The 27,177-nt window shown below is 40.4% G+C and overlaps 2 protein-coding genes across 3 annotated transcripts; both read left to right on the top strand.

The window, feature by feature from the left end:
- Positions 1-272: 272 nt before the first annotated feature.
- TM4SF1 (transmembrane 4 L six family member 1) lies at positions 273-19,728 on the top strand. Its single transcript, XM_051782230.1, has 7 exons — positions 273-5,237; positions 6,700-14,120; positions 15,896-15,985; positions 16,073-16,221; positions 16,966-17,143; positions 18,067-19,033; positions 19,702-19,728. Exons 2-6 carry the CDS (start codon positions 13,944-13,946, stop codon positions 18,079-18,081), a joined length of 609 nt encoding a protein of 202 aa, XP_051638190.1. The 5' UTR covers positions 273-5,237; positions 6,700-13,943; the 3' UTR covers positions 18,082-19,033; positions 19,702-19,728.
- An 8-nt stretch (positions 19,729-19,736) lies between these two features.
- On the top strand, positions 19,737-25,876 carry TM4SF18 (transmembrane 4 L six family member 18). Of its 2 annotated transcripts, none has more exons than XM_051782234.1 (6): positions 19,737-19,861; positions 22,145-22,355; positions 23,964-24,053; positions 24,720-24,862; positions 24,959-25,139; positions 25,528-25,876. In XM_051782234.1, the coding sequence occupies exons 2-6, from the start codon at positions 22,179-22,181 to the stop codon at positions 25,540-25,542; spliced, it is 606 nt and encodes a 201-aa protein (XP_051638194.1). In that variant the 5' UTR covers positions 19,737-19,861; positions 22,145-22,178; the 3' UTR covers positions 25,543-25,876. The 2 variants fall into 2 exon arrangements, with proteins under 2 accessions (XP_051638194.1, XP_051638193.1); XM_051782233.1 differs by lacking the exon at positions 19,737-19,861 and adding an exon at positions 20,195-20,288.
- The last annotated feature ends 1,301 nt before the right edge of the window (positions 25,877-27,177 follow it).

Below are 27,177 nucleotides of genomic sequence, written 5' to 3'. Positions count from 1 at the left end.
TTCTAGGGCATATGATACACACAGAGTTTGATCCCAATTTATTTTTCAGTTGGAATACTTGTAGTCCAAAGGTGTAGATATGATCATATCTAAGGATATGAGACTGGATGTGGCACTAGTAACCACGGCGGTAGTGGATCAAGGGTTGGACTTGATGATCTCAGAAGTCCTTTCCAACTCGGCTGATTCTATGATTCTATATAGGTATGCCTTGTAAGTATTATGCTTGGAAAAGCGAAATTGCATTTTTAATTTCTTGCTGATTAGATATTTGAGTTTTGCCTAGTTAAACTTTCTAATATTCCTCATACTTCTGAAATCTTGAATAGTTCTGTTTTATAGCGAAGCTGTATAACAATAGTAGGGCTGCAAGAAGTATAGGAAAAGGGAAGGATTTTATTAGAGGCTATTACTTGCATTGTCTTAGCAGGCAGGTCAGCATACTCTGCACACCTGCCTCTTAGACACTGTATCCTGTAACACAAGGACAAGCATTCCGTCTGTTCCAGGGCTCGCAGGAAAAAGTTATTAGTCATTCATTGAGTGGCACACCCATTGCTTACTAAGAAATATTTTTAGAAAGAAGCAGAAGTCCACAGCATGGCTTACACAGACTTTTTTGAAATACTTGGCTACATGCACACCCGTGCCTGTAGCCTTTACTCAAGGAAGCTTTTTAATTACATCCATGGGAGTTGTGTCCAAGTTGAACAACTCTTGGGTGTAATGGGCTACCTGTTGGGCAACTGAATTTACTGTTTTCAAAGCAGGAAAATTCCTGTGCTGAGCAATACTAGAACCAAAACATCCAGATACATAGCAGCTCTGGGAGCAAACACAGAGCTTCACTAAATTCTTGTAGACTTAGCAAGATAATTTCGGTTAGCTTGGTGTCAGGATGATGCTGGAAGATGAATGGGAAGTGCTTGATCTGACATGGTCTATGGTGAGACCTGCAAAGGCACCTTGGAACTGGCACTGACTTCCAGCAGCTGCTGGGATGCCTGTGCTAGAGCTGTGGCTACCTCGAGGCAGGGAGAGGGAATTCCTCTGAGAATTCTAGTGGGATGGATTTAGCTGGCTTCTTGGGTACGATGTTGGCCAGGAGGAGGAGTGGGCCATGCCTTGATCCTGTCAAAGGAAAGAGGAGAGTTTTGGAGATTGTGGCAAATCAATGTACAGAGGCACGTTTTAAAAGTGGAGCAATCATCACTGCTTTTGGGACACAGATGTAGAAAGAGTTGACATGCCCAGTTCTTAACAAGAGATTATTAAAATGCCTCCCCAACATGAGGAAAGTCGCAGGCCTTTGTTGACCTGACAACACGTTAAACCAAATTTCTTATTCCATGTCAAACCCCTTATCAGTGGACAGGTCATGCTCGTCGTGCTGCCTTCTTATGTGCAACCTTGAATAGCAAAAGGTTTTGAGAGGCCCCTGGCTGCAGCAGAACAGTAGCAGGGGCCCAAGGAGCTGTGTCCTGGCGCTCAGGACTAGGGTAGCAGTTGTCCCACAAAAGAGAGGTTCAGATACAAGTATATTTGGCAGGATTTACAGGGTCCCTTGCTTCTACTGATGTCCTCTTACGAGCAAGCAAGACTGGCTCTCCAGGCTTTTTTCTTTGACAGGTAGCTTATAGATCCTGTGCTGAAGGCAAAAACCAGGCTTTTCATACTTTTTACATGTTTCTCACAAGCCATTTTGACTGTTACATGTTAAGTAACCTTCAACTGCATTATGAAAAATGCCCTTCTGTAACTTATCTGCAGTTGTAATCTTTTCTGTGTGAAGGAGCAAGACTTCCCCCTATGTAGCAATAATGACACTATTAGCACTTTCTTACATTGGATTGGGCAGCAGATAGGCTTCCTGCTGGAAAACACTGTGCTAATTTATAATGCTTATATCTTATTCTAAAAAATTGAGTTAGAGAACTGGGGAAAGACTGTTGGGAGTTTGTGTTATGAAGAAATATCTTCACTCTTTGATGGTTTTAATATAAATTTTTAATAATGCTTTTTGTTGTTTAAAGGAGGGAGAAAAAGCTTTTTTACCTCCCTGTAATGTGTGAATGTTTGTGAGATGCCTGCAAGTGGAGAAAGAATCACAGCTTTGACCCTAAACATTTTGGAGAGTTCTAATGTTAAAGGTATGGCTTTTATATCTAGTAAGAGGTTTCAGAAGCATGTGTTTGTTTTTCAAGTCTGACCAACTCTGAAAGTCTGACTCAGACACAGAAAAATGAATACATAAAAATTTCCAGCCATTTGCAGTTCAGGAGAAGTCTTCCTTGATGCCTTGTCAAAGGCAAGACTTCAAGTAAACTATACAATGAATAGTTTTCTACTACTAATCAAAGTGTGATTTAATTGGAGAGAGGTTCTTAGTATGAAGCTGTTTTCATTTTCATGTTGAAAATATTATGTTTTGCAAACTACAATATAAACTTCAAAGAAAATCTACAGTATGATTTAACTGATTTTTATAAACAGCTTTATACCATTTCAGAATTTCTCATTGCTAACCACTGCACAATGCTGTGAACAAAATGATGAAATTAATACTTATGTGAATAATGTGTGGATACACAGTGCTCTTTACTATGCAGTAACACAGGACACATTAAAAAGTGTGGTAAATGTAATGCAATTGTACCTTTGCTGCTGCTGCTTTCAGATATGGAAAGCTGACTCTGCATGTGCTGGCTGAGCTGTGGAACTCAGCTTCACTGATACAATCTCAGTCTGTGCTGACCTGACAAAGGTTGGGCACCTAGGAAACCAGCCTGCCCAGATCAGATGCTAAGGAGTGTTCTCAGCTGATTAACTTTTAAAAGTATTTTCTCTTCCCTTGCATGCTCTGTAGTATGAGGAGAAATTCTGTCATTGGAGATTTTAATCTGCCTCTGGACATACGATGGTTGTAAGACTTCTCTCAATTATTTACTTTGACATAAGTCTCTGTAAAATAATTTGGCTCAAAAATTGTTTGTTTCTATAACACTAGCTCTAGGGGTATATCCATGTGCTACTTAAAAAAAAATTAAAGTAGTTGGAAAAAGCATATAACGATTGATAAAGTAGTAAAGCAGTAAAGACCTATTAGAAACAACTAGTCTGCATATTTTAAATCAACTAAAAGGTATAGAAATGGAAGAGGTGCACCAATGTCTTAACCTAATTTTAAGCAAAAGGCTTGAAAGTATTCAATTAAAAAATGACTGCATGATGGCTACATGATATTTTCCTCTTGCCTTACAGTAACACTAAAAATTTTGCTTGGATAGTCAGAGACCAGTAGAAAATGAGAAAAATATGGCTTAAACCTCAGCTCTCAGTCAGCATGATCAGAGAAGCATAGGGATGCTCTGGCACAGCCTGGAGTTATCACACCTCTGTGTCTATAGGTGCCTCTTGGCAGCTGCTTTGCTCAGAACTGATCTCTGTCAGGGCAGCACCTGCAGTACCAAGAGCATCTCACCTGCCGTCTCTCCCTGGGGCAGAGGGGAGAGGAGTGGACCTGCCTTCAACCAAAGATGACTGCAGCTCTGCCAAGGGCTCCTCTGCTTTCTGGGGCAGATGTTCAGGCCCAGAATTTCCGTCCCAAGCTGAGGGCTCAGCATCACAGGAACTGTACCAGTGTGTGTGGAGCAAAGTGTGGAAGGTGGACCCTGCAGTTGAAGCTCTCCAAATCCCCTCCATGTGGCTCTGCTTCCCAACCAGCTGGCTGTCAGCACTGGTCTGTCTGTTTAATGGTTTTGTTTCATTAGTGTGTTTGAAGGGCAGGAATGAAATACTGGAGGCTGATGGGGTTTGCAGTCAGGTTTCAATACAGTAAGGTCCATGCTTAATAAGATCTTGGAGCTAAAAGTCATCTTAATGTTTTGTACAGTGACAGCCTTACTGAAGGAACATAAGAAAATCCATAAGCACAGTGCAGAGGTAGAAATTCCCATGTGTGTAAGTACCAGGCTGTGTTAGTCTGGTTTTGTGTACTTTAGATAGATGTGTTTACTTTAATTTATTGGCAGAATTGTGTTTGAACTTAACCAATTACTAGTTATAAAGTTGAAATGTCTTATGGATATAGGCATTACATGACTGTAAGAGGACTTTGGCTCCATCCAGTACTTTGTCTTTCATAGGCTAACATCCATAATTTCAAAGTGTCCATCTAAAGCTTGGTGTGTCTCAGTTGTATCAGATTATCACAGAATCATGGAATCATTTAGGTTGGAAAAGCCCTCTCAGACCATCGAGTCCAACCATTTCCCCAGCACTGCCAAGGCCATGACTAACCCATGTCTCCAAGTGCCAGATCCACACTGCTTTTAAATCCCTTCATGGATGGTGACCCCACCACTGCCGCAGGCAGCCTGTACCAGGGCTTGACAAACCTTCTGATGAAGAAATTTTTCCTAATATCTCATCTAAACCTCCTTGGCACAATTTGAGGCCACTTCCTCGTGGTTTATACTACAAATTTAGAGTTACGCTCCTTAAATTTCCTCCTGTTTTGTACTAGTGTGAGGCGTCTAGCCTAATACAGCCTTTTGCTTTACTAAAGCGAGTATGGATTAGGATCCTATTTTTGTCACTTAGCCTATATGAATATACCCTCTGGTTCCAATAGGACAGTTCAAAAGATGGAGCGAGTTATATCTTGTAGGTATATGGTGGTTTATTTTAATTGAGAAAGAATTTTTATGGGTGCTAAGCTTTATTTTCTGCATTTCAGAGCAGTAGGAAATCTGGTTCTGAAATGTCTTCCCATTAGAACTGAGATCATTTACTGTGGTGGATCCTCAAGGCAGTGCCTGCTCTCTACTCAAGTGCAAGGGCTTTGGAACAGGACTGGTTCCAGATGGCTGAGGACTTACACTGCAAGTGAGGAAGTATTTTCAATAAACATGTTCTAGTATGTGTGAAGACTTAAAGAAGAGGATCAGAGAGTCCAAGCTGTACTAATCCTACAGGACGAGATAGTTAATTTTCAGATTTTTAAAAATACATATTTTCTGTTCTTGTTAAGCTCTGCCTCACTAAAGGAAATAATTTTTGTTTCACACAAAGCCTTCTTTGTGCAACAGGAGAACAGCAGTGGAGTTCCAGCCTCTTCTACCTGTTTTCTCGTTCTGCAGAGTACATGTGAGATTCCAGGACAGGACAGGCTGACAGACGTGTGTTGGCCTGGTCCAGGAGGTGAGGGTGTTGCACATCTTCACCAGCCTCAGCAGGTCAGCCTTGTGTCTGTGCACAACTATGCAAATGCAGCATTGGTGAAGTATTCTTGGGATGCTGTGGTCATAGTCAAGCCTTTTTACTTTAAGGCAAAGAAAGACAAAAGTGTCTGCCATGACTTCTAACCTACTGTGACACCCTTATCACTAAGATAAAGTGACTCCATTAGCAGTGCAAGGTTACATAGCCCTGACATCTGTGTACCCTGTAATCCCTACGTATAGAACTCTTGTCTGTAACCAATGGTGATTACTTTTCTTTTTGCTCTTTGGAAGCATAATTTACCATGTTAAGGAAGACCTTTGAGTTCTTCACAAAATGATCTTGTAAGCTCTAGATCTTCACTTTATTTTGACAGAAAAGTAGAAATGTCTTATGTTTCTTGGATTACTGTTTTATAATCTTAACTCATTAAAAACAAAATCCAAATTCTGCCTTGGCAACATTTATTCATTCAGAATCCCAGAATTATCAAGACCAAGTTACTAATGATAAACTTTAATAGAATCTTGTTGCGTATGTTACTTAGCAACATACTGTTTAGAAGCTTGTCATGGTTTAACCCCAGCTGACAGCTCAGCCCCACACAGCCACTTGCTCACTTCCCCCTCGATGGGATGGGGGAGACAGTCGTAAGGTAAGAGTGAGAAAACTCATGAGTTAAGAACAGTTTAGTAATTAATAATAATAAATGGTAATGAAAATTGGGTGGAAACTCACTTCTGTTGTGATAATCTTTTTATATTCATTGCAGGTTAATCATATGCTGGATTAATCAGCAACCCACTTACAAAGTCTGCTTATGAAAAATGCTGTAATGGCTTTGTAATTGTAGTGGTTCCACATCTTAATTTTCCCTGAGCCCTTTGTATGCCCCTAAGTAGTGCTCCTTTAGTAAGGCCTATGTCTCCATTTTAGGGCAAGTGTAATTGATGGAAATCCTGGGAGTTAATGGAGAGTTAACACAGAAAACCCCAAGGTGTTTGGCCTGACAGGCAAGTGCCACTGTTGACGTGGCTGCAGTTTCCTCAGACAGTGCCTGCCTTTTGGGAGGAAACTACCCTGTGACTCAGCACAGACACCAGGGAAGGGCTGTGGTGTTTTGGTTTGTCAGGTTGTTGGTTTTTTTTGTCCTCACCTTTAGTGGAGGACAAAATACCTTCCAGTATTTTTCTTTTGTTTCCTCTGACTTTGTGCTTATGGCGAGTCAAGAGTGGGACTACTTGTCTGCTGTGAAGATCTGGTTTACTTCCCTTTTTACCTTACCATTTATGTCTCTTATTGGAAGAGCTCTCTTTTGGAACCAGTACACAAACCAAATCCGGCTCTGCCAAAGCCTTCAGATTTGACTTGGAGGGCACGATGCCTTAGTTCAGTTGCTGTTGCTGCAGAGTGCCTTGTGCCTTTGCTGCTGTGCCACCAGGGGCTGTTACTGGGCGTTGTCGTCTTCTGCCGTAGGCAGGTGCCTGTCACCTGAAAATGGTATTTCAGGAGCTGCTGTGGAAGATTTGAGAGCCAGAGGTCATGAGAGGCAGCGACGCACGAGCGAGCACAGCAGAACCTGTTTAGTCGCAGCCTAATTATCACTAGAGGGAGCTGGTGGAATTCTTGGGACTCTTCGTCTTCTGAGCACTGGCAGAAAGTCCCGCGGGCAGGACCCGACCCCAGAGGAGACGGCTGTGTGAGGGAACGCTGCTCTGGAATGAACACGTCTGGAGTTCTGCAGCATTGACTTCTGTGTTTTGGTGCACGAGTGACACGACTACTTTTAGCTGTAATTATAGTACAAAGGAAAACTCCTAATTCAGGAACTTAGTCTTTCCCCACCCTCCAAGCCAATTGCGGTTCATTAGAATGGCACCACATCTTTGAGTCTGAAGGACCTTGTGAAAGGAGCAGCCGCACCAAAGCACCGTATCTAGTACAGGCACTATACGGCAAACAGATGTTTTGCAGATTTACACACAATAGTCTCAGTTGTGTTGTTCCAGTATGTTACCTTAAAAAAAGACTAAGAATTAATTAAATCATAATCAGCATTAAATGGTACTTTCTTCTGCTTTTCTCTGTTAAACGTTGCTCAAGTGAAAAGGCATCTTCGGTGGTCTGATTTATTATTTAACCATAGTTTTTAATTGTTGGGGGGGTTATTTTTTGAATAATTTTTAATAATGTTTTGAGTTTTTTAATAATTCTGTCCTATTAAATATATATGCTACCTTTGTATAGCATTTTTGAGGTCTTGATGGACCACTTGAAGAAACATGACAGAAATAGTTGGCTTTGTGATTGACAGCCATTTTAAGGACCAGCTGGTAGAAAAAATTCAGTGCACTGTGTATATGTTGTTAAGTGGACTTCAGAGTCCTAACTGAAATGATGATAGCAAAGGTTCATGGAAGGGTGGGACTGAAGTTTAGGAAATGATCTTTCAAAAGTCTTGTGGTCATGTCTGATTTGCTTTTCTCATTATGATTCAACTACTACCAGTACCGAAAGATAGACAAGGACAGGCAGCATGCTGCAGTATCAGTCGTGCAAAGGTGAAAGACACATTCAGTTTACACATTCAATTTTACATCCTTCTGCTATGGAATCAATACATAGACTGTTCTCAGCCAAGCAGCAGTTGTGGGACTATTCAGCAAGAATCATTTAAAAAATTTGATATGAACTTACTAACGGCTAATTCCAGAGGCAAGACTGTGTGAGCAATGCATGAAGCATATGCTAAAGAAACAAAATGGGGAATGAATTTCTTTGTTTTCTGTTTTCTTCCCTTTTTTTTTTGAGCCTACAGACCTAAAATACGTGGTATGATAGGGGTGATCTCTTTTTTGCTAGATTGTAGCCTCACTACCCACAGGATCACTATATGAGAAACAGAAAGGTGCTTAATGTCTGACTTTAGTACCACAAAAGCCAAGACATAATCATGGTATTTTTTGTTCCATGTTCTCAGTTGACTGTCTTTTACTGGATGCCTGGTTTGTGCAGGTTGCTGCAGGGAGTGGGAGACACCAGTGGCACATGGTGAGTCTGAAGACTCTGTTCATCATGCTGGGCTATGCAGAGATCGTATGCTGAGCTAATGCCAATTTTCTAATCCATACAGCCATTACAAACACACACTGCAGAGCAGAGGATGCTTATGGTGATGCAGTGATGGTAAAGCCTCATGCTTGTTTAATTTTTGCAAGAATGTCACACTTTTAGGGATAGACTAGAAACAGAAAATGCAAACCTGTGTGTAAATAGTACAGTACAAGGGAAACAAACTTTTGTTGGCTATTTTGCATGGCCAAGGTTTCGCCCACAGGCTGTGACAGAAATAAAAATAGCATTTGATTGTCCTATGTCCTACTTTTATCATCATAACACTGTTGTAAGAATTAATGAATGCAGGCTACAGCATGGTTTTTGTATGTCACCAGAAAACAGTTTTTGAAGTGGTTTATTTGATCATGGCATTGCAAGTCTATGGTAGTAATAGTTGTTTTTAAGTAAGGTTTATGGGTTCTTCTTTAGAGGGAGGAATTTCTATACACTCATTTAGTTGTAGCTCTGCCCTGATTGTAAGCTTTTGAGTCTCCAAACTGGTTGGTTAAATGTCAAAACTACTTTTGTTGCATCATTGCTGACTCCTCTTAGGTCAGCATTGTTATTAATAAATTAATTCTTCTCTGTATGTGTCAATGTGTGTTGTTGCATAGAAGTGTGGGCAGTCACTCCAAGCTGACTTCTATGGCTCAGATCAGTTTTCTCTCTCGTGGTGGCAGAGGTAGCAAGCAAGCACACGCACGTTACACCCGTGTAAGGAACAATTGCTCTCATGTGCTCATGGCAACAGGTGGTTGCTTGTTCTCATTAAGTAGCTCATTAGTTCATCTGAGGAGCTGTGAGGTAATTAATAAAAGTAATCTAGAAACTTTCTTCTGTCTGTGGCCAGGAGACCACAGGCACCAAGGACTTCATGGGGAGCACTTTCCTCTCACGACCGTCCAGGTTGAGTTTGGCAACCAACGTGCATTTGGGAGGTGGAGAGGACAGTCACAGCTACAGCATAGTGTTGTTGTGGATGATGGCTGGAAAACATGGGCGATGCATCACTTGGACATGGAGAAATGGACAGGTCAAAGGGAGTCAGGGCTGTTCTAAGGTCACCAAAGCTTTGCCTGCATAGCTGGCCATGAGCCTGCCCTTAAATTAGCCAATAGGTGACTTCACATTCCCGGTACTTTCCCAGCAGTTGTCTGAGCTAGTATTGGCCTCTGTGAGCAGCCACCTACTAAACAGTAAAAGAACAGATGAGAATGGCTTACAAGGGAATACAAGTGAGAATTCATAACCTCTGTCAATACACGTTGTGTTGCCCAGTCTTTCCAAATGCATCAGTGCAGCCCTTGGTGTTATGACTGGGTCTCATCTGCAGATGCCTGACAGTTACCACACCCTGCCAGTGCTTTCACAAGAAGCATTTCCCTCCATTAACCTTTTACTGATGGTGGGTGGGACCAGAAGTTCTGCAAGAAAAGTTAAATATTGAGCCTTTCTTGTAGAAGCTGTAGCATAGGGTGTCCAAATGGCAGTGGTGTTAGTGAAGTCCCCTTGATTCACATCCGATCAGGTTTTATAATGTAAAAAAATTGTATTTGCTTCAAGGCTTCTTATTTGTTTCTCTCTTTGTATTGTTTTCAAGGCAGTTGGAAGACATGTCATGTGTCTGTTTCAGCTGTGTCTCTTGACTGCTGTCTTTTAGCAAACTGTGCCCAGGGGTGTCTATAAGGCAGCGTAAAGCAGTAGGACTGACCATTTGGAGTGTTAGAAGAAAACTATTGGGATCATTGTTGCATGTTATGTTTTTCAATTCATTTTTCTGGCATCTTTAGGTCAGGAGCTTGCTTATATTTGCTTGGAAAACACTGATGCAGATGTTTTATCCTTTGTCTAATTATAAGGAATGAGAACCTGTTCCGGTGCTAAAATAGTAAAAGAAAAAAGCCAACAACGAATCATTGAGTTGGGGAGGATTAACAAGCTTAGTGCTGGGGACTCGGCATAGCTGAGCTATAGAAATCTAATTTCCATGAAGGGAACAGCAACCAGACTGTCCTGACAACGTGGCAGAGGGCTGAGGAAAGAGGATTCTGTGGCATCCTCAGCTCACAGGAGTCTTACAGCATCAATGTGCAGCAGGTTCAAATGCAGTAGCCCAGTGTCCAGCTGGGGAAACTGAGCTTGGTTTGCTTGACCCTGTTGCTGACAGCATGCTGTCTGGTGTCATGGGGCTGGGGCAGTCTGTCCAACTGGATACTTATTTTGCAGATAGCCTTCCTCCCGCCCTGCTTGATTTCCTCTTTAGTGGAGGGATGTAGGTGTTTCCAGGATTACTGTTGGCACTAAAATATATTAATGGAGTTCAGGTATCAACTTTTTTTGTGTGACACTTTTCTTTGCTGTTGCAACTCACTTTCTTCTGTTGATTATGATGAAATCCCTTTGGGAATCTGGTTCAGGGTGGAGGTGCTAGATGTGGTTGTAATTTACTTTTGTAGGAGAAATATGATACTTCCCAGTTTTCTTTTTCTTGATAAAATTCTGTGGTCTTGTGGGGTTTGGGTAGGGGCTTTTTGATAAACTGCTCCTCTTTACAATAGGTAAACTTAGGACTTGTCCAAAAATATAGCAAGTGTTTCCAATACACTGTTGAGCTGGAGAAAGTAATTTCTGTTATTTCTGTTGGGCTGGTTGAGGAGCTGATACAGAAAGCTGGAGAATATTCAGCTTTTCAGAGCTTAAATGTAGAGAGCTCTTCTACTGTTTTTGAGATCTTCTGCTTTTTGGCATCAGGAAACACTTGTTTCTTTCGAACATCTCCATTTTGTGAAAGAAGTAGACTTCCGTCTTCCTGCTGCAACAGAAGAGCCAAAGCAACAAGGACTATTGAGGTGGGGGGGTTGTTTTATAGAGGGGCTGCTGGATCCTTCCATGTGAAAATAGCCTTGGTATGAGATACTTCAATAATTGGACAAGGCATCTAATTTTAGCCACTTCTATGCATGGAGGTTTAGTGTCCTGCCCTATGCAGCACTGTTCTGCTGACAGACTTTAACCTGCAGAGTTGATGACCTGGGGACACAAGCCAGTTGCTGTAATTGTTTATGAACTGTCTTGTCCTGCCAGGGGAGGATAGGGAAATCTTTGGCAATGGTCCTACCTGCTGGACCTTAGTGTGCTATCAAAATTGCTTCACTACCCCTTTGATGATCTTGTCCTTCCTGTACCACACTGCTGTAGGTACTTCTAAGCCAGAGCTGAGGGCTGGACCTAGGATCTAAACTTAGGATTTAGTCTAGACTTCTACTGGATTTAATAACAGTGGGTACTGGATTTTAATACGTGTTCTTTGTCTGTGGTAGGCATCAGAGCTACAGAAATTGTCCTGTGAGAGAGAAACAGTGGAGTTTCCCATGGGCCGTGGGGAAGCAAATGTGAGAGCGTACGCAATTATCTCACCTCTCCAAGTGCAAACTCTGGTTCTTGTATAAAAGACTCAAAACCCAATTCTGGTTTTGTTTACACCAGTGTAAACTCAGATGGTGCTGGAGCATGTCACAGGCTGCCGCTTGGGCCCTGCTCTTTCTCAGGTTCAGAAGCCTGGGTTTGCCTACTGCTTGTCTGTGAGTACATTTCGTAGTTTAAAACTCAATATGCCCACGATGCATTCCAAAAATCCACTGCTGCTCAACTTGCCAAGCAGTAAAATTAGGATTTATGAAGCAAACAGACCTACAAAGTAAAAAAGCTCAAGATTTTTGTAATCTATATGAACTACTATTATATTGTTGGAGGGGTGTTGGTTCTAACTGCAGCCTGCAATGCCTCATATGCTTTATTTTAAATATAGAATTGATTTTAAATATAGGAAATTCTTGATTATGTAAAATTTTATTTCAATCAAGTGTTTAGAAAACCATTAAGTAGGTTATAAATAGAACAGTTTTTAAACCTATGTCCCTGTGGCCATCTGTATGCTGTGGTTGTTGAGGCGGGAGGAAGGGTATTGGGTGGGGTGTTTTGTGGAGGAGTGGTTTGGTTTTTTTTGGTGTAACACAATAAAAGGACTTTTCAGTTGAGCAGCCATCTCCTTCTGCAGAGGAAACTTGCAGGTTAATGTTTATGCTTGTTTTAGTCATCAGAGGTGAAGTGCACAATAATGGCCAGCCTGTGTTTCTACAATTGGAGGATATTTCTCATGATGAAGGAAGTCTCCAAGGTCAGCAGCTACAATACCCGGAGAAGTTACATCACAAACATCACAGGCCCACAGCTGCACCAGGCTGCTCTCTCCCCACCCCTTCCCCCTACCTTTTCTTTTTGTACACTCTCTCAGCTTAAGTGTTGCTCACATCTCTTGCAAGTATACCGTGGATTTGATTTGGGCTTGTGTTTGCTGTGTTATTTAGCTGTTAAACACCTTCCCCCCCAAAAAAACCCAAAACCAAACCTGAATGAGTGTTTTTGAAAAAATCTCACTATAGTTCTCTGATATCCTGTACATTCCCAAATTCAGTTTGTCTACTTCTGTTTTTGCAGTGAGAATTATGTTGTACTGTGATGATAGTAGCAGCAGCAGCACCTCCTGGATCTAGTCTGGGCCTGTGCATTTTACCTCTTGTCATGTGATGGGAGTGGGCATGACAGCTCACACCTCTCTGTTGAGCTGCATATATGTGAAGAAGAAAACTTTGGGCTATTTTAGCAAAATCTGCATGAGGGAAAAGATAAAAGGCTAGATCTTAATTTTTATAGGTCACTTTGTATCTCTCTTTACTATGAGAGTTGATCTTACTGGTACATGTAGTTCTGGAAACTCCTGATACAATCTGTTTCTCTCTTGGTACTTTTGTGTGTGTGTGTTTCTATACATGATATTTCAGTGCAAGGACTGTCTTTTATAATCCTGCTTTTTTAAAGTAGTATTTTTCACCAGTGGTTCAGCTATTACCAAGCTCCTTACCAAATGGCTATTAATCTAAATTCAGCTTGTCTTATAATGGCAAGAATAAGGACACTCCTTAGAAGCCTACCTGTTAATTTTATTTGTTTTCTAACCTCCTGGTGAGGTTTGCTGTTGTTCCATCAAAAGGACAGCACAGTGAGAGATTGCTCTGCGTACTCCTCATTGCTGCAGACCTTATTCTGTTTATACCCAAAACTCTGACTCAGTACTGTTGATGTCAGCTCAGTCTTTCCCTGGCTTCATGTTGTTCTGAATCAGTCTATAAACCTAAAATTCAAAGCTTCTTCTAACAAAGAAAACAAAACCTTTTTTCTTCAGTTCTCAACAGAACTTGTGTTGTGGTTTAAGCCTGTTGTTCACGTCTAATCATGTTCACCAGTGATCATTTCAAGCATCATATATTAGAGTGAAATTACCTAGTATTCAATATTTCCTTGATTGCGTTTGGTTCATCAACAATTACTGCATTTAAAAAGGGCGGTGGCGTTCTGCCGTCCCTGCTCCCTCGCTCTGCAATTGGGAAGGGTGGTTAGGAAGGCTTGTAAACGTCATCCAGGTAGCTAAGGTAATCCCTGGTATTTAAGGAGGTGAGAATAAACACTGGTCTTCTTTTAGGCGTGGACAGGTATGAGATTGACTAGTCCGATCCAACCTAAGGAGAATTTGTAAAGCTGAGGACATGTGTTTTGGAAGGTGTGCTAGATGTGTTGGTTATAAGTTGCTCATCCTTGCCCTGCTCTGCATCGTGGCCAACATTTTACTTTATTTTCCCAATGGCGAAACAAGATTTGCTTCAGAGCATCACCTTGGCAAATACGTAGAGTGCCTTCATGGCATTCTAGGTGGAGGCTTTCTGGTAAGTAATGACCTGGTGGCTTTTTGCAAGTTTATTTTGGAGCTATTTGGTATGGCTCTTCTTTTACCAATTGCATTAAATAATTCATATCTCATCAGCAGGAAACTCTGTAGTTGTATAAAAAAAATTAGCTATATTATCCTAGAGGTGTTATTAATTACTGTTGGTTATCTTATCTGCAAGATTATGTCAGTTTAAAGCTAAAAAAATCATAGGGTCTAGGTCACAGAATCCAAATGCAAGCCAAGCCTCTCAGGTCACAGTTTGCATAAAGGGATATTTTTTTTTTTTTTTGTTATTGAACCATTGTCCTTTTAAATCTCCCTAACTAACTAGCATTTACTTACAATTCTTTAGTTTCTGTTATCTGAGAGGTTGACAGTTATTTCTCTGCCTTAGCTACTTATTGGACTTGATGATTTAAGGGTTGGACTTGATGATTTCAGAGGTCTTTTCCAACCTGGTTGATTTTATGATTCTATTCAGAGGAATCGAGTAGCAGTTGTCAAAGCTTTGCATTTGAGTAACAGCAAAGGATGAAGAATCGAGTATGTTCATTATATGATATTGTTAATGTGAAGCTATTATTTTCTACCTTTTCAGTTTTGTGGACCACATTGTAGCATATTTAACTCCCCTGACTCCAGGCTTCCTTTTTCATCTGCTTTTAAAAGGCCTCAGAAAGAGGCTACAAGTCCTTTTCAACCCTTAACATTCTGTGCTTCTGTGATCTTAAGGCATCTGCAAATCACAAACAATTGTGCTCTATGTAGTGAGAGGAGTTTACAGAGTGTTACAGCCCCATTGGAACCTAGACTGAGATTTGCAAAGACTGGGCTTCACACAGAGAATAATACAAGTGAAATCAGTGGAACTGCTCCTGCAACACACTTGTACATTTTCTTCTGGACCTGCAGCACTGGGGCTCAGCAGTAGGTTTGAGTAAGGGCTGACAAGTATGTGTCTGTTCAACTGGATAGTTCTTATTTTAGTTTCTTGTTAAATAAGTCTATGCAGTTTGCAGGTAACTCTTTACTCTTTCTGTATGATTTTCCAGAGTACTCCTGGGTGTAGATTCTTTATAAGTGGACTCTATTAAAGTGCTGTTTGTGCTGGTGGGAGGATCCTCTTTTTAATCAGCTCTGCTCCTTCTTAATTTTATGCTAAAAGCTCTGGAGTATGGATAATTTATGTTTCTTACAGATAGCTTCTGCTCTGTTACTTTGCATTTCTGTCACTGGAAACTGGTTGCGAAAACTTGGAGAAAGGTAGATATCTGTAATGAGATGTTTGCCTGAATTGGGCAAAATATTGCTAGACTTTCTACACCAGTCAGACTGGTTTGTCACACAAGCAGTGATGACTGCTCTTAAGTAACTAGTATATTGGCAGTAGCTGTTTTTTAGATAAATAATTGAGACATCTTGTAGGCTCATTTAGCAGAAAGTGAATGCCTTCTTTTGCAAAGCATTTTGTTTGCAGGATACAGCCTTAAATGTGAACAAAAGCTTTCAAAGCTGAAATACTTTAAATGGAACAATACATCAATAGGCTCTTTCTGCACTTACGTGCTGTGTATAAACAAAGTGGCAGTAGAAATACACCTGTCCTGGGGTATCCTGGCAAGACGACTACTGTGTTAAATAGGAGTAAAGCTGAATCACCTGTACAGGCTGACCATCAAGAAGTAACATAAATGAATGCAGTGTGAGGACTGTGTTTTATCTGCCCTCTCTGTGCAACCAGAACGAACGCTATGTTTGCTCCATACCCAGGTACTCATTCCAGCTGCAGTGTTCATTGGGCTGCACAATGGGGACTGCTGTGGCTGCTTTGGCCATGGGGGCTGTGGGAAGAGCTGTGTGGTAAGTGAGCCTGTACACCCCAGTCCCGGCTAGTCCCAAACACAAGATGATGGCCGTGCTGAAAGTTCATGTTTGTCTGCTGTGCAGATGCTGTCCTCGGTTCTGGCAGCTTTTGTTGGGATCCTTGGCTCTGGATACTGTATAATCATTTCAGCACTGGGCTTGTCTCAAGGACCATATTGTTTTACCCACCTACAGAGAAACTGGATCTATCCTTTCACTGATTCCTCTGGAGGGTAAGTTGTCTGTTCTTGAGGATGTTATATCTTACCCCACGTACACATGGGCTTTATTCCAGTACCTTTCAGCAATAACCAGTAACCATATATCAAGATTCATTCATAATTTTATGCTTCTTGCTCACTAAGAGCTAAACAAATGGCATCAGTTACCCACACTGCTATAATATGAAACCAAATCAATAGAAAAAAAATATAATTATATATATAGTATATAATATATATACTATATACTCTATGTATATATTATATATATGTAATTAAATCTATATATCATATACTGTTCATGTCCCTGAACATCTCTAACAAAGTATAAAGTTTTATGACTTTGAGGGATTTTCAACCTATGAGTAGTGGTTGTTATGAAATTTGTCATATGATTTGTGTAAGAGTCTGCTTTGTCAGGCTTGCTTCTGAAGTTGCTTTGTGTTAGCATGAAGTGGTACAATGGCTGACAGAGCTTAAGGAGTGTTTGGACGATACTGTCAGGCACATAGTGTGACTCTTAGGGATGGTCCTGTGCAAGGCCAGGAGTTGGACTCGATGATCCTTGTGGGTCCCTTCCAACTCAGCATATTTGGTGATTCTGTGAAACTTTGCATGGAATAAACACTGATTTTTCTGTTCCCACTTGGAGTGAATATCCCTGGTGCAGTTACAGACTAGGCATAATTTGGTTCTAGTGTATGATAAGCATCCGCTCTGACACAATGTTAATACACTTTTAATTGCTGTGTACAGGTACTTGTTTGAGTATAACAAGTGGTCTGAATGTCAAGAACCTCAAAACATCGTGCAGTGGAATGTCACCCTCTTTTCCATCCTCCTTGTCTTGGGAGGAATAGAGTTCATTCTGTGCTTCGTACAGATAATCAATGGCATTCTTGGAGGACTGTGTGGGTTGTGCAGTCACGAGGAGGTAAGTTGGTTGTATTTATAACCCCACTGCTCGGATGAACATGAAACAGGATTATTACTGATGCTACTGTGGAGTCTTACTCAGCAGTTACTTTTTAGATATTCATAAGCAACAAGTTCCCTGTGCAACACATTTTATAGCCCAGTTGTGTTTAGCATTTTCATGTAGTGTTTGGCCACGTGCGTTCAGCTGATTTTTCAGCTCTCACAGTGACATTAGTCTGCATGGGAGCAAGGAGCTGGAAGGCTTTTGTCTGCCCAGTGGCACATGTGATCATCAGCACTATATAGGTGATATAACTGAGACACTGATCTCTTGGTGGTTGTGGTCTTTGCCTAAACCATGGTTGCATAGTGTAATGCTTGTTCTAACTATATTGCATTAGCCTTGTGTTTTGCCCACAGCAGCTCATAAACTACTGATAATATGCTGCATGTAATGAAAAGTGCAGCATCCTGGCCTTGCTTAGTAAAAGTAAGATAAGAGAAGGAATTAAATTTTACAACTAATAAAATCTGCAGACAGGTCTGAAGGGTTTTTGAAGGTGGATTTTTTTGAGTGAGGAAAGGGAATTTCCTCCAAATTTCTTTAAAGCCTTGTTAAACAGTTTGAGCATATTGTTAAAATCAGTATCATAGTGGTAGTGTTGGCTTAAGGTATGAACCAGATATCATTTGTATCACACGTTGTAGGTAAGAATGTGTTTCACATTTTTAATTGATATAGTTGAGTGTTGGGGCTTTTTCAAAGCTATTGCTGTCTTCTTCCTCCTGTCTTTCATGGTCTAACTGCAGTACAGAAGAGGCATGCTATGGTTGTCTAAATTTGGTCAGGTTAATTTTTTCATTTATATTTGGGACACAATATTAGCATTCTTTCCATTAATATGTTAATATGTTTCTTTCTTTTTGTTCCCCCTGCAGACATATGTTTGCTAGAAACCTGACAATGCATTGACGTCGGTGGGTGTGTGTATAATGTAATGAGTATTCTGTGGATTTTTTTTAAACATTCCATGCATACTGAAATACACATTGTTGTCAAACTGTGCTGTTGCCATCAATTTAACTGACTTGGGGCCAGCCTTTGTTATTGGAGTTATATGCAGGTTTGTCACTAACCTGCCTGTACTTAAAGGCAAAATGTATCCTGAATTTCTTTGGTTCATTTGATCTTAGTACAGGCAGTTGCCTGAACGCATCACTAAAGAGGCTTTATTTATTTTTTTCTTTATACTGACACAACGGCTCTGTACTTTATCTCGCTTTCCCAATAAAGTTGCTCTTTCATTCTGATCTTGGAATGAACACAAACCAAATCTAGTCTGGCCTGGATATAAATGAATACTGGGGTTTGGGTAGATACATGCACTTCACCTTTTCAGGATTTTTCTGAACTTCCCCTGTATTTCACAAATAAAGATTTGTATTAAAAATACCCATCAGGTGTCAATGATTCCTTCCCTGCCCATGCTGAAACACTGCTTGCCTGGTCTTGGAGTAAAGGACAGTGGTGGCATGAGAATGTGGATATAATGCAGTCAGGTTATAACCTGCTTTTCCTCTCCAACAGGCTCTGCCAGAGTGGAACTGCTTCACTGCTTGGTTTGGATCATTTAGCTGAATCAACAAGGGTTCAGCAACAGCTCTGTGACAGATACAGCCGCACATGTGGAATCCTAGTCCTGGCTGGCAGTTCCCAAAGGGGTCCCTGTGCAGCTGAATGCAGCTATGAGTCCTCTCTTTCCCCCCAAGGGGGATCACCTTCTGACTGCTCCATTAGAGGAGCATTACAGGACACAAAACAAAATGTGGGCCTGACTCTTGTTTTTTACCTCACTCAGTAGACCCTCAGGCCTCACAGTGTTGGGGGAATACAGTCCAAATTCAGGTCAGCAGAAACAGATTAATCTGAAATACCTGACTTCACCGGTAAGCAACCTGGAGGCATCATTGTAAGCTACTGTGCAAGAACCTCTGAGGTATATATAGCTTGTAGCATATTAGAGTGAATGTTTTATCACAAGTAAATCTGAATAACGTGCTGCCAACAGCATTGCTGGCAAGGTCAGTATGCAGCTGGTAGTGGCAATTTTCAAGTGAAAACCAAAATGTGACGTGCTATTTACTTCAGAGAAATGAGTCTCACTTTTGGTATTTAGCTGTTAATGTTGTCTTTGAAAAGAGGCAAGTTGATTTCTATTTATGGGAGAAAAGCTCCCATGGGTGTCAGTGCATCCTTAGGCCATTTGTAACTAGGAGGATGGTCTTTAAAGGTAGCCAGAAACTTGAGAGGTATCTCAGGCTGTCCACACAGTCGAATCTGCCCTGTACAAATGAGTATCTGAAAAAAAGAAATTAACTGTGAAAACAAAATTGTACACACACATCCACAGCAGCAAAAGAACTCACAGATGGGAAGAGTTTGTGTTTAGAATCTCAGGATACATGATTTTTGCAATAGCATTTATTCATACCTAAATACATAGAAGTAGTTGAGAGTTTTAATGACATTTGTTTGTTGTATTTATCCCTGTCTTGCTCTGCTATGGGAGGAAGGAAGGACAATATGTGCATGCACATGTGTATACAGACAAAATTCCTTGCAGCTGTGCAATAGTGTCTTTGTATGTGAAGAAACACTGTTTGAAAAAATATCTGCAAGTTTAAATGGGTGTGGAAGGAGAGAAGCGGAGAAGAGGATCCCCAGTGGAACCAGGTATAATGCCATGCAACTCAGAGATTTTTGCCTTTATGCTTGCATAATGGTTATTTGTCTTTCTGGTACACACAGTTAATTAAAGAACTGAAACAATTTTAGAAATTGCAATAGATGGAATGACTAGGGTAGATTAGGATTTAAAACTTCAGCTCAGATCCATGTAGCACTAATGCACAACGCTGCTACTCATTATTTATGTTGTTATGTAAAAAAAGGACAGTTGGATTCTTTTGTTGCCTGGTGCCTAACACAGTGTTTTGGGAGGTTTATCAACTATATTGTGGAGAAGCAGTTGGTTTAGGTTGTATTCATTTCAGCTGGCAGAGAAGTCACTCATCCAGAGTAAACATGACTTTTCGGTAACAGTCTTGGCATCAACTCATGGATAATGACAGCAACAGGAAAGCAGTGCTTGCAACACTTGGTAAGATATTTGAGAAACTGTCTTATAGATTTGCTTAATTCTTAGTATAGAATGGTTGCTTCCTATTCTAGTGTTTTGTGTGCCAGCAAAATAACCACACTAATATTTGGTATTTGCAGAGCTAAGTTTGAATACAAACTAAGTTGTGATCTGGACTGCTGTACTGCAGAACAAATGCTGCTTCAGGCATTGTTTCCCAAGTTAGTTTCTTCTAATCAGAACAGCTTATAATAGAAGTAACAGCAAATTTCTTTATAAAATAAGCTGCTTACTATTAATTTTGGCCTCTGCTTTTAGGAAAAAATATTTCAGCCTGTTACATGATCTCTGAGTTTTTAATAAAAGATCAGTCATGAAGATTTGATGTGTGTACTTTTAATGCAGCTGTTTTCTCTGCTATATAAGGCACAGCGTTGATGAGAGGGGTCCTGTCTTTGCCTGTGAGTCTGAAAAGGCAGGTTTGCTACTACTACTGATTAGAGGGAGACCTGAAAAAAAGTGTCCATAGTGATTAGAGAGTAAAACAGGAGATATGGGAAGATCAAAATCTGGATCAAAACAGGAGATATGGGAAGATCTTAGAAAAAGAGGAAAGTCACAGCAGAGAAGGGTAGAAAAACAGTGTAATTGTGTGAGTACCACCATGCCCATTTCCTTGTGTGATCTCATTCAAAGCAGTAGTATGGTATTAGTTACAATATGCAATCCAAAGAGCTTTTATGAGATGATGTGAGAAGCCTCATGTGTGCAGAGCCTGAAACAGCTCATGAGGAAACAGAAGGAAAATGTATTGTGACATCATTGCTTCTAAAATCAACCTTCCTGCATTTGATAGAGCCCCATTTTTTTGTTCTCTGACTACAACTTTCCTATTGAGTAAAGCCTAAGCTCATTCTAGAGTTACTTTTCTGATGACTCACAGGGGTGTAGACTGAAGGCTTGGGTCAAGCTGTGTTCAGACCACTCCAGCTCTGTGTTACTGGCGTAGATGTTTAGTTGCTCAGGGGTAAGGGAATGATGACATGTGACAGTGGGGAAGCTGTGTGACTTTGGCTTTGCACAGTGCAAACAGCAGGCATTTCGAAAAAACAGCCAGACCTTTTGTCCTGCACAAGAAGTCACGTGTACGTAGGTTAGGTCTGTAGCTGTGCAAGCTCAGCTGTAAGCACAGAATGAAACAATTGGAGAAATAGCAGGATTTGATTTGAAAAACAGTTGAGCCATGTAATGCTGTGCGAAAGAGTAATTGATTAAAAGTGTGACAGTAAGTCTGCCTGGCAGTTTCTAACCAGTGTTATTTGGGCTTCTGTACTCTCTGCACGATGGCCCAGACTCAGCCTGGTGTTTCTGTGCGACTGTCCCAAGTCAGCAACAAGTTTCCCCTTAGGGCTCTGTTACTAAATCTGTCGTGGGAGGCAAAGTGTGGCCTTCTATACAGAGACTGAATATTTCTCATCTGAAGCCCCCTTCCCCATGCTGCATTGAGGCTGAACAACGTGCCTCTGTCACAAACTGTCTGTGTTACAGTTTGTATTCTGGGGCGGAGGAGGGCATTTTTGAGCAGTCACTAGGAAATGAGAGCTCTGAATTTCCTTCCTGAGTCTGACTCCTAGATATATTTCATTTGGAAGATCACAAAGGAGGATCTTTTAGAAGGGAAATGGCTACTTAAAGAAGTGCTTAGACAGGACAGCGAGTTTACATAGCGATATTCATCTGTTGTTCAGCTAACTATTAAGCACTTCTGTCCCTGGAATCACACCCCAGTCACTGGTTCCTGTGAATATGAAATGACTGAAACAGGCTGGGGAGGTCAAAACACTTTTTATATTTAAAATCTTGTAATCTTTTGTTAGCTTAGAAGAGCAAAATTTCCAAAGTTCTTGAGAGATGGCTTTAGAGACATGTGGAAGCTGTTTGAGTTGCCTGCTGATACCTCTTGCACTTTGGAGTATTGTTGTGAACATCCTCCTGTACTTCCCGAATGGGAAAGCTCTGCATGCAGCCAGTTACCAGCTCCCCAGCTACGTGTGGTATTTTGAAGGGATCTGTTTCTCAGGTGTCATGGTAAGTGCTCATTCTATGGGTTTTTAGTGAATTGCATTCTACTGCAAATGATATTGGGTTACTCTTCAGCAATGCAATTGTGCTTTTAAAGAATATATGGATTACTTTGGCAAAATCACCGTAGGCAAAAACTCAATCAGATTTAAAAAAAAGTTAATATACTGAATGACAAGCTAGGTAAACTATTTAATGTGTATACTATTTAATGTGTATACTATTTAACATGAGTGATTTTGCAGGGTGGGTTTTTTTCTGCTGTCTTTTTGTTTATGCGTAATTTACGCTTGTATTATGAAGGCAAACACTATGTTGATTTAGTCCTCTAGGAAGGTTGAATTAGAGCTCTGTTACCAAAACCAAATGAAACAAAAACTTCTCATAATGGTTCAGATGTTTTTAAGAGCTGTATGTAGTCCCGTATTTAGAAGACTGGATACAGTTCACAATGCATCAGATGCCACTGTTGTCAGATTGAATACAGAGAATTGTCTCACTGTGATTGTCATAGTAGGATTTTCCCCATTACATTTGTAGTATGTTCACCTGCAGTAATAAACTACCATGGAGTTGCCCGCTGTTCATGCTGATCCCTATGTTCATAAAGAACTGTATACTCAGGGATAGAAAGCAGTTATGTGATCAAAGTGCATTACACACAATCAGTGCTTAAAAAGGGCTCATCTGCATAAGTGAGGTTTTTTTTATGAAGATGCTGAAGAGAGAGTTACTTCTTTTGAAATTGTGTATTCTCCATAAAGCAGAAGAAAAATCTTATCTTTTCTAGCAGAGGAAAAAAACCTATCAGACAGAGGATTCAAACAGAAAAACAGTTGCAAATTTGGGAAAAAGTTAACTGCAACAGTGATATTGATATTTTGAAGCATTTTTAGCCTTAGGATTATTACCAATTTATTAAAAATGTATATGTCATTGTGTTACCAACAGGTCAGCAGCATGCAAGAGGATAATGCTATGATTCGGAAACATTCCCTTCTCATATTTCCCCTTTCAAACTAGTGCCTCTCTGAGTGGCAGTTTGTGGTTCTGGAGTCTAGATCCTATTTATCAAAATGATTCTAGGATCAAGCTGAAATAATGCAGTAATCTGAGAAAATCAGTATAGGTACTTGAAAGAGAAAACAAATGAAAGTCCAGGTGAATTTAATTAGCAGCTTACACTACTGACTTTTTCTAGCGTGACTGTGTTGGTAAGGAAGGCAATACCCTGATCCGTGTACCTGTGTCAGCAAGAAGCTGTTGAACTGATGTGGTTGTATCAATAAAACATCCTTCCTTTCCTTGGTATTGATTCTCTTACTTGTGACCTTGGTTTCATTGTTTCGGGTTCACTAGTGTAGCTGCGCCCAAGCTCATAGCACTTTACTGTGGTGGGAGACACTGTGCTCTTGTCTTTCAAGCACAAGTACAGTGACAGCCTAGTAAAGCCACTCCAGTTCCATGTGTGCCTTGAGTAATTGTGCTCTCCCACAGATCAGCTTTAAAATCTCAAGAGAGCACAAGAAATGCAGTCCCTGCTTTCCATAGGTAAAGGAGTCTTTGGCTTAGTATCTGCATTCATCTCACTGACCTTATGATGTCCCCTTACAGATCCTTCTTTTGGCAGTAATTCTGATGACACTGGAGTGTAGCGTATTCTATCGGTGCTGCCAGAGTGAGAGCTGTAACAAAACCTACAGAGTGAGTCTATGTTTTATATCTCTGCATCTCCTTAGCTTTTGTTTTGAGTGCCTTCCTGCTCCCATGGTTCCAGCACATCCTTCTGCCCCCTCTACTGTTCGTTTTCACTTCCTTTCGAAGAGAAGGATTCTAAATTGGATTACAAGGTCACAGAAAGTGTAGCTTCTTCCTTCTGATGCATAAGCAGGATGAAAGAAAACTAGACACATACTCCCCCTAAATCCTTGTAAAATAAAATAAGAATGTAAAAGGCCTGACTATGTCAATAAAGTGCCCCAACTAAATAGATTCATGCCTTTGCCTGTCTTATTTGGAAGTTATTTTTTCCACTAATGACTCAATATATGCTATCTGGAATGCAGACTATTTGATACACGGTTGGGTTTCCTGTTGTATTTTGGGAAAAATTTTACAAAACTGCAAGTTTAAAAAAACCCACCCAAACAATATTGTAACTTATTATGGAACTGTCTTAAACAATGTCTTAATCTTTATTTTGCATGTGTGTGCTTTTACTATTCTTTACCTGCTATTTTTCTTTTTGAATTTTGAATATTGAAAAAATCAAATGTGAAATTCAGCCCCAAGGAAGTAGCTAGGCAGACTGAATGACTGTTTGCTGTGGACACTGCCCCTCAGAGTAATATTTCTCTCTCTTTACTCCAGAGTTTTATTTCAATTGTGCTAGCCCTGCTTGGAGTTGCTTTCTCAGGATACAGTTGCATCATTTTTACCCTGGGTTTGATTCAAGGCCCTTTCTGTAATTCATCAAGTGGATGGGATTATATTTTCAAAGACACTGCTGGGGGGTAAGGAACATCAGTGTAACTCTTCTGCAAGAAATTGTTCATCAAAAAAATAGTCAGACACATTTTTCTTACTTCACACTGGTGTTTCTCTAACAGGTACCTCACAGATTACCCTGCCTGGTCTCGATGCACAGAACCTGCTAACATAGTGGAGTGGAATGTCATTTTACTCTCCATTCTCATAGCTCTCAGTGGGCTGCAGCTGATCATCTGTTTTCTCAAAGTGGCTGCCGAGTTGAAGCGAACGCTCTGTGGGACCTATTCTGTTTTTGTCCAGGTAACAAAACATCTGAGGTTAATTTCTTCAGCACCTCCAGGTCAGTTTAGCTACAGAAACTTCTCCTCCTACCCTTTTGGTTTATGCATTCTCTATGCTAGTGCATTTTTTTTACCAGAGGTTATGTATTGATAATACATTTTTTGTTTTTGATTAATCTGCTAATTCTTTGTGGTATACAGGAATTGGTGGCTGCTCACTCTGACCTTTAGGGCTAGGACTGAGAAAAAAAAAAGTGACTGGGAATTCAGCACTGATGCCAAGTCCTTTACCCCTATGTCAGCAGAGTACTTTGCTGAGCACCTTTCTTCAAGCATTCAGTTTACAGACATTCTTACCATCATTGCTGTGAAAGCCATGAGATTTGCACTTCCTTTTTTATTTGCAGGCTGGGATTCTCTGAAAATGGGGAGGAAATTGTCACTGCTTCTCCCCCACCACCAGAAAAAGAGAGATGGCCTGTCCAACATCCGTGGTGGTAGATTTGAGTGCTACAAAGACAAATGAAACCTTTCTCTTCAATCTTTGTCTCTCAAGCCTCTCTGTTTTGGATGAAGCTGTTTGAACTGTTTGACATCTACATTTTATTTTGCCTGTCTTGTTGTCCCTGGCAGGGACTCTTCAGTTTTTTAACCTCCAACTTGTTGTCACAATAGGGATGTTTGAATACCATGGAACTACTTTTGTATTGAAACCACCTTTCTTTTTTTTAATAAACTGCTGTAGAACTACTTTAATACTCCCCTCTCATTGCTTAGACCATATGAACATTTGTGGTTCCGCAAGGGCCTGATTCAAAGCCCAGTATATCAGGAGGGGTTGTTAGTGCACTGCATGAAGCCATGATTTCCTAAATAACTGAATTTGAGTTACAGAGAGACCACGATGGCCATGGAGGGCAGAGCTTACCCTGCTCTGAAAAAAAATCTATGAAGTCTTCTTGCAGCAAGAAAGTTAGCCAAGTCTGATTGACAGATTAAATACACAGCTCTGAAGTCAGCTGTGCTATTGGTACATGTTAGTAGCTGCCCAGGGTTTCTTTTCACGTTATACTCAGAGGCAAAGGTTTTTTTCATTTTAGTCAAGTATGGTGTGACTTGACGGAGCATATGAGGAAAACTTGTGAGGACCCAGTGCTTGCTTATTAATGCTCTTCTAAGTGACCTGATGCCCTGACCTTGCTACAAGGGAAGGCTCAAGTTCTTGACAGTAATGATCAGATGAAAAAGAATAATCTGTATTAAATTAGCAGCTAAAAGGTACTTTTACTTTCTCAGAGAATTATTATTTCGTTCCCAGTGAAAATTCAGGGATTCACAATGAAGTGGACATCTGACTCATTTGCAGGTGCATGAGCAAGATTTGGCTGTATTCAGCACTCTGATTGTGAGAGAATGAACAGCCAGTGGAAAGAGAAATATGGACTTCAGACTTGCAGTAATGCACATATCCCTATTACATCAGAACTAGTGGGATTCAGGTATATCAACGTCCAATATGAAACACTGTTAGAAATGCAAATCATACAATAAGTGTCAGCTTTGGATAAGTTATTTATAAAACTATAGAATATATCAGTCATTTAATTCACTTTAAGACAATATTAAGATTTTGCCTTCATATTCCTTTATCAGGTTGTTTTGAAAAGCTGATTTCTTCCTGTAGGATTTGATTTTAATTGCTTAGTTTGTATTAAGTTGCAAGAAGTAATAAAATAATTAATGATGTTTAAGAATGGGGCTAGTCTTTTGGGAGATGGTTTGAGGTGGCATAGCTGGTCAGAGGTGCATGATAAAAATACATGATTATAAAATGAGGACTCTGTCACTGCATACTTGTTTTTCTTTAGGCTTAAATATGCAACATATAATTTATCTACTTAAATGCTAATCCTGCATTCTCATGGATTTGTGAATACTGTTTGTGGGGAGAAGGAAAAGAGAGAAAACTTAACAATCAACCCATACTCCTACCAAACATCTTGGACAATCTTAAGGATTTCATGCCTGCAAACTGTGGAGCTGTCTTTAATTCATCC

Source organism: Manacus candei, unplaced genomic scaffold, assembly GCF_025592945.1.
Source record: "Manacus candei isolate 608988 ecotype Guabito, Panama unplaced genomic scaffold, ASM2559294v1 h1tg000015l, whole genome shotgun sequence".
In the NCBI taxonomy this organism is placed as follows: Eukaryota; Metazoa; Chordata; class Aves; order Passeriformes; family Pipridae; genus Manacus; species Manacus candei.
The sequence above is the reverse complement of the archived record's forward strand: the minus strand, read 5'-3'. Positions and strand labels throughout refer to the sequence as shown.

Excerpts from the sequence above, each read along its gene's own strand:
- TM4SF1 (XM_051782230.1), top strand. The coding sequence starts at position 13,944 with ATGTGTTTTGGAAGGTGTGCTAGATGTGTTGGTTATAAGTTGCTCATC. Across the intron at positions 15,986-16,072 it reads GCTGTGGGAAGAGCTGTGTG|ATGCTGTCCTCGGTTCTGGC; the intron begins GTAAGTGAGCCT and ends TCTGCTGTGCAG. Across the intron at positions 16,222-16,965 it reads TTCACTGATTCCTCTGGAGG|GTACTTGTTTGAGTATAACA; the intron begins GTAAGTTGTCTG and ends TGCTGTGTACAG.
- TM4SF18 (XM_051782234.1), top strand. The coding sequence starts at position 22,179 with ATGGCTTTAGAGACATGTGGAAGCTGTTTGAGTTGCCTGCTGATACCT. Across the intron at positions 22,356-23,963 it reads TCTGTTTCTCAGGTGTCATG|ATCCTTCTTTTGGCAGTAAT; the intron begins GTAAGTGCTCAT and ends GTCCCCTTACAG. Across the intron at positions 24,054-24,719 it reads GCTGTAACAAAACCTACAGA|AGTTTTATTTCAATTGTGCT; the intron begins GTGAGTCTATGT and ends TCTTTACTCCAG.